This window comes from Merops nubicus, unplaced genomic scaffold (assembly GCF_000691845.1).
Source record: "Merops nubicus isolate BGI_N331 unplaced genomic scaffold, ASM69184v1 scaffold26755, whole genome shotgun sequence".
NCBI classification, from domain to species: domain Eukaryota; kingdom Metazoa; phylum Chordata; class Aves; order Coraciiformes; family Meropidae; genus Merops; species Merops nubicus.
This window is the reverse complement of record NW_008610796.1, coordinates 5,182-11,602: the sequence shown is the minus strand read 5'-3', so window position 1 is coordinate 11,602 and position 6,421 is coordinate 5,182. Positions and strand designations below refer to the sequence as shown.

Below are 6,421 nucleotides of genomic sequence, written 5' to 3'. Positions count from 1 at the left end.
TGGAGGTCTCTTCCACCCTAAAGGATTTCATAGCTGTGGTTCCAGGCAGGGAGCATTCACCACCCTCAGGCACTGCTGCTGCTGGAGGTATTGGTCACTTGGGACCTGCTGCCCTCTGGCCACCAAGAGCCAGTCCCCCTGCACAGGAGAAGTGGAAGAACCCAGCAGCAAGCACAATATCCCTGAGAACGTTTCTGAGGGGAGCTCGTCCTCGAGCTATTTGTGGCTTTGATGCCACAAGAATTTCTGCTGCTTCCCACAGCCCAAGCTGCTGAGAGAAGCTGTGGAGCAGAGCTGAGAGCACTGCAGAGACAGGCTGGAGTTATTTGTGGTGCTTCTGTGTTTCCACACCACCCAAAGGGGAATCAATCTCTCACGGTAGATTTTAGCCAGAGAAATGTAGGTGCAGAGCAGCTCCAGGGTGCCCAGGGCACCCCAACATGCAGCTGGAGACACCCTGTCCCTGCCTTGTCAAGAGGAGAGAGAGAAACACAGAAATCAGAGCATTGTTTGGGTTGGAAAAGACCTTTAAGACCATTGAGTCCAACTGTTCCCCAGCACTGCCAGGTCCCCACTGCCCCGTGTCCCTCACACCACATCTCCAGGGCTTGGAAACCCCTCCAGGGGTGGGGACTCCACCACTGCCATGGGCAGCCTGGCACAGCCCTGGGCAACCCTCCAGGGCAAGAAATTGTTCCTCAGCTCCAACCTCAACCTCCCCTGGGGCAACTTGAGGCTGTTTCCTCTTATCCTGTCCCTTGTTCTGTGGGAGAGGAGCCCGAGCCCCACAACATGCTCAGATCCTGAGGTGCTCTGGGAGCCCCACGTGCCTCCATGTGGGTCTGGGTGCTCTGGGGCACTTCCACCTGGTCCTTAGCAGTAAGCTGAAGGGCCAGAGGTCACCTAGACCCTGTCTGAGCCCTACCCATAGGCAATCAGCAGGTTCTCATGCTTCTTGACCAAGTTCTTCATGCGTTTCTTGTAGCCACGTGCTGCTGTGGCCAGCTGCTCTTCCCGAGACTTGTAGGAAGCCCTGATGTCCTTCAGCATGTTCTCCACAAAGTGTTTCATGGGAGCACGAGCAGCTGGGGCTCTGCTAGGTCCTGGTACGTTGTTGGATTTGCTGTCCATGTAGTCCTTTAAACATGCAGAGAAAAATAATGGAAGTCATCAAGTGATTTGTCCTTGCTCACTGCAGGGGGGTTGAACTGGGTGAGCTTTAAAGGTCCCTTCCAACCCAAACCAGTCTGGATTCCATGGAGTCAATCCCTAAGGCACATAACCCATTTCCCACGGAGGAGGTCAGGGTGGATCTGTGCTAACAGCACAGAGAATAGGGAATAGCTCGTTTCTGAAGAGCAGGAAGGACTAATTAACTTCCACCACGTCCCTTCAAGTCAGAGGAGGCATCTGGACCCTCTTGGTGATCACCTAGGGGAGCAGGAGCTGGTGGCAGGAGTTACCAGGCCTGTCTTCTTTCCCCTGTGCCCTACTCTCTCCTACCTTCAGCATTGCTCTGTTGGAAATGAAATGCCTCTTAATAGTAACAACTCCTTTGCTTAGTCTCCTGACCCATCACCACACCACGTCCCAGCCTTCTCCCAGCACAGAAGCTCTTGCCAGAACCCCAGGGGTGCTTGTTCTCAGAGCAGGTCCCAGGCACTGGGGTCACCCAGCTCTGTCCCAGCCACGGGGGCTGGCAGAGGCACCAGGGAGCCAGCAGTGCCCTCGCCCAGCCTGCCAAGGGAGGTTGCCAGGGCGATGGGGATCAGAAGCCAACTGGAAGGCAGCCATGGTAAATAAGAGGATCTTCTAAACCAAGTCATCTGACCAAGAGAAAACCCAGCAGAAGCTCACAGACCATTTCATGTGGCCCTGGAGGAGGGCTGACATCTTCCTTGGGCCAAGCTGAGGGCACAGAGCCCCCTTCCAGCAGCAAGGATGGGGCCCAAACCCCCCCCCGACCCAGCCCAGCGAGGAGGAAACAGCCTGTGAGAAACAGGCAGCCAGCATGGAGAGGTCCAGCCCATGGAGGGATCCAGGAGATCCTGGGGCTGGGGGCACCCACCGCCACGTCCTTGAGGTACTGGCTGAGCCGGGAGCGATACTCTTCATTCAGCTGCTTCAGCTGGAGCTGCAGCCTGGAGTTCTCCTCCTCCACCTCTTGGAGCTGGCTCTGGGAGGTGAGCAGCACCTAGGGACAGCAGACACCCCCTGCCTCCTCCTCCTCGGCTGCCTCTGGCCAAGCAAGGGGCACCGAGTAGCTCCTAAGAGATGGGAGACTTCATTTCCAGCTTCAGTGGAGCTGGGAACGTCCTGGGTATTCACAGGAGCCCATGGGAAATGTCATAGGCTCTATTCTGGGGCTGTGCAGCTGGAGAAGCCTCAGAGGGGATCTGAGCAGTGCTGAGCAAGAGCTAAAGGGCCCCGGGGGGCAAGAGGCTGGGGCCAGACTCTGGTCAGTGGTGCCCAGGGACAGGACAAGGGGCAACGGGCACCAACTGGAACCCAGGAGGTGCCACCTGAGCAGGAGGAGAAACTTCTTTGGGGTGAGGGTGCAGAGCCTGGAGCAGCTGCCCAGAGAGGCTGTGGAGTCTCCTGCTCTGGAGAGATCCCAAACCCTCCTGGCTGTGACCCTGGGCACCCGGCTGTGGGTGAGCTGCTGGAGCAGGGGTTGGAGGAGATGATCTCCAGAGGTCCCTTCCAACCCCACCCTGCTGGGACTCTGTGATTCTCTTCCCCTGCTACCTTCTGTCCTTTGCAATCCCTCCACCCTGCTGATTTCACCAACTCTTCCTAAATCTCAGTGAACAGAATCCCTCCCACCACCCGTGGCCAGCAGCACCTCCCACTACCAGCATCCCACCCCTAGGGGGGGAGGAGGAAACCGTGCAGGGAGGAGGAACACCTCGGGGTGACCAACTCCCTGGAGAGGTGTCAGAGTACCTCCAGCCAAGACATCCACCCCCTGGGAGCTGCAGGAGAAGTGCTGGGACCTGGCTGGAAGCTTGTTCTCACCGCTGACTGCTCCACCAGCTTCTGCTGGGCCTCCCCAGTCGCCGCCTTCGCCTCCTGCAGCTCCTTCCCCAGCACCACCCTGGGTGCCAGGGGAGAAGGGGTGTTTGTTTTCAAGCCCCACGTCTCTCTGGGGGTTCGGTGCAGTTTTGAGAAGGGAATCCCCACGGGATGATAGAATCTTCTCAGCAGCAGCTGCCAGCCCCCAAGGGTGTCCCCAGCGGTGGCCACAGGGCTGTGGCAACCCCAGGGAGAAGGTTCCAGCCCTGCAGAGTCCCTTTGCTGGGACACCGACCCCATCCCAGGGTGCTGCTGGAAGAATCCCCGTGGGGATAAGGGTTCAAGGGCTGGATTCACCTCTGGGATGTCACACGTTTACTGGGCAGGCCACAGAAGGTGGATTTTCAACGGCCATGTGGGTACCTAAACATCACCAGCTTCTAAGCAGCCAGCTAACCCTCTTCAAAGCTTTGAAAACATCAAGTTTGGCTTCCAGACCTCAATTCTTCCAAGGGTGACCCATCATCCCACCCCTGCACCCCACCAAAGGCAGGCTGGGACCTCACTCAGCTCCAGGGACCTCACTCAGCTCCACAAACACCCAGCCAAGGAGGAGGACGTGCCCCCCAACACTCACACTTGCTCTTCCAGCTTCTTCTGCTGTGACTCGTAGGTTGCCTTCAGTTTTTCCAGCTCCACTTTGAGGTGATCCTGGTTTCCAAGCAACCCAGGGACAAACGAAGAGGAAGATGAGAGAGGGTTGAAGGAAGGGAGGGGTTTGGGAAGGGGGAAGAAGTGAGGAGAGCCCCCCAGCTGAGCAACCACATCCTGGGGAAAGGGCAGGTTGAAGTGGGAGCTCCCAGGGCCCTGGGGCACACCAGGAGCGGTGGCTGAGCTGGAGGCAGGACAAGTTTTGGGGTGCACACACCTCGCTCCCCCAGGGGAATTTCTCACACTGAGAGATCCCCAGCAGGAGCTGCTGGCAGAGCCCGAGCTGGTTTCAGAGGGGCTGCAGGTGGGAAGGGGGCAGGGAATATCTCTGTGCTCTCTATTTCAGGTGCTTTACCCCTCCCTTCTTTCTCCAAGCTCAGCAAGAAGAAAATAAGTGGCCTCTGGACCACTTGTTGGCTCCTAAACTCCTTCCTCTGTTTGCCCAGGGGCACGGAGTGAAGGAACCACAGCTGCCCTCTCCCAGCTTCTGCCTCCATGGGATATGGAATCATTCTACTCTCATTTTTCAACTGCACAGCTTAAAACCAAAGAAATAAACAAAAAAAACCCCCAACGAGGCATCAGCTTATCCCCAAAATTCAAGTTATTTCCAGCCACAGTTGGGATAAATTCCCCCAGGAGCCAGCAGCAGAGCCCCACCCACTCACGTTCCTCTCCAGCTTCTGCTGCTCGTGTTCAGAGGCAACTGCATCTTCTGGCTGGTTTTAGGAAGAGACAGAAGCAGGTTCCCAGTTAGATGGCAGCTCTACGAGGAGCTGGGGAGGGGACAGGGAGGTCCTGACCTTCCCCCTCCGAGCAGAGGGACGACGTGGCACGGCAGGGGACTCCTTGGCCACGGTGGAGGGGGGGTTGCTCTCCAAGGGGGGAAGGATGCTCCTGGCCTGGGCCAGCCTGAGGAGCTCTAGGCTGAGCTCTTCATTCTTCGTGACCTGCCAGGTCAAACAAGAAGGGAAGAGCTGCTGAAATCCTCTGCCTGCCACCCATCCAGCACGGGGCTGCTGCTCCTGGGGTGCAGGCACTCGCACCCCCTCCTGAAAGCCAGGCTTATTTTTAGCTCAGGACAGGGGAGAGAGAACTATCAGTGGTTTTCTAAACCTCGTGGACGTGTGCCAGGCATCAGGCTCATTCACATGGAGCCTTACTGCCTCTGGCATCCTGACACAGCTCCTGGTGCCAGCCCAGCCCCGGGCACAGCTCTGCCACCACCCCGACCTCCCTCCCGTCCCCTCCACGCAGCTTCCCCACCCTTGAGTCATACGAGGCCTTCCAACAGTGCTGGACTCCAAGGGAAGGGGCCAAATCTCCATCCCCGTGGGCTGCTGCCACCCCAGCTCCTGGCATCTCCGTTGGCAGCATCCCTCCAGCAGCAACCAGCCCCCAGCACCGCGTAGGCAGCAGGATTGAAAGAGCTGGTGCAAAAAAAAACCCCAAAAGTGACACATTTCCAAGGGATAAAGAGGATCTGAATGAAAAAGGCTCCGTTACAGGTGATGTGGAAGGAACACTGGGGGAATTCATGTCTCCCGGGAGGGTTTCTGTGTGGATAACAAAGCTGGGATGGGGTTTAGGACTGGGGACAAGCTTGAGTAATTGTTACCATGGCAGTGAATCGGGGAGGATGGGAGGCAGAGGTCATCTGAGTCATCCGTGGAGAGAATAGCTTATCAAAAGATAGCACAGGGTGGGCTGAGGGAGGGAGAAGAGGAGAGGGGAAAAAAAAAAGAGGTTGACAAAGAGGTGAGATATACAGCTGTGAAAAGTGACAGCCAAGCAGAGACGGGCTGCTCGTCCTCCGAGCAAAACCCATCAGCCCTGACAATTTGATCAGAAAGGGGTCCCCCGAGCGCAGAAGTGGCAGTTGAGGGGTGGAAAAAGGCAGTCCCAGGTTTGCCCTGGCATTCCCTGCCAGCCCTGGGCTCAGCTCGGGGGAAAAGCCCCTCCTGGAAGCGCTCCACAAGCAGCCAGGGTCCCCCCCCGGAGACGGCGTGAACCCGGGGAACAAAAGAGGAGGAGGAAACAGAGAGGGAAGGAAAGGTCAGAGCCTTGAAGAGGAAGAATTTACAGCCACCAAGTGCCCGACTGGCATCTTCTGGAGGGCACTTTTCCTGGGATAAACGGGGCCAACTCCAGCGGGGTCCCTGGGCTGGGTGGGATGGAGCTGGACAATGGGCACGGCGACAGTTCGGAGGCTCCGGCGGTTCCCGGGCGCGGGGATGAATGAGCTCCCCGAGCTGCTCCTGCCCCCAGCAGCCATGACAACATATTGGCAAGGTCACAAGTAGCACTTGTAATTGGGAATGTGTAAAAGCTTCATTGTCTTCCCCCCTCCCTCCCCTCCCCGAAGAGCGCCGGGGAAGGGGAGGGGGGCAGAACCCCAGGCTGCTTTTTTTCCCCCCCCTCACCCCGTTTCCTTTGGGAAAGTCCACGCTGGGAAAATAATGAGCGAGAGGCCCACGCTGTGACGAGTCCCAGCCTGCCAAGTTGGAGCCTCTTTGGCTTCAGGCAGGGCTATTTGGGAGTGGGAGCCAAGAAACTGGGGTAAACCCCTCAGCCAGCCAAAGGGGTTCACCTTTTTGGCTTCTGGAGCCTGCTCCACCACCTCTCCAGGATGCTCTTGGGGCACATAACTGCATCCCTGTCCTTCCCCTCTCCAAAACATCCCTGGATCCAGGTG

The 6,421-nt window shown here is 57.6% G+C and overlaps 1 protein-coding gene across 1 annotated transcript in view; it reads right to left on the bottom strand.

Moving 5' to 3' along the window:
• Positions 1 to 921: 921 nt before the first annotated feature.
• CCDC78 (coiled-coil domain containing 78) overlaps positions 922 to 6,421 on the bottom strand; it is a gene marked incomplete at its 5' end in the record, with an annotated part of 7,959 nt that continues 2,459 nt past the window's right edge. The window contains 6 exons of the mRNA XM_008941024.1: positions 922 to 1,137; positions 2,069 to 2,194; positions 3,019 to 3,097; positions 3,653 to 3,741; positions 4,395 to 4,445; positions 4,530 to 4,676. Of these exons, the coding sequence (XP_008939272.1) occupies positions 922 to 1,137; positions 2,069 to 2,194; positions 3,019 to 3,097; positions 3,653 to 3,741; positions 4,395 to 4,445; positions 4,530 to 4,676 (708 nt within the window). The remainder of the gene's footprint in view (positions 1,138 to 2,068; positions 2,195 to 3,018; positions 3,098 to 3,652; positions 3,742 to 4,394; positions 4,446 to 4,529; positions 4,677 to 6,421) is intronic.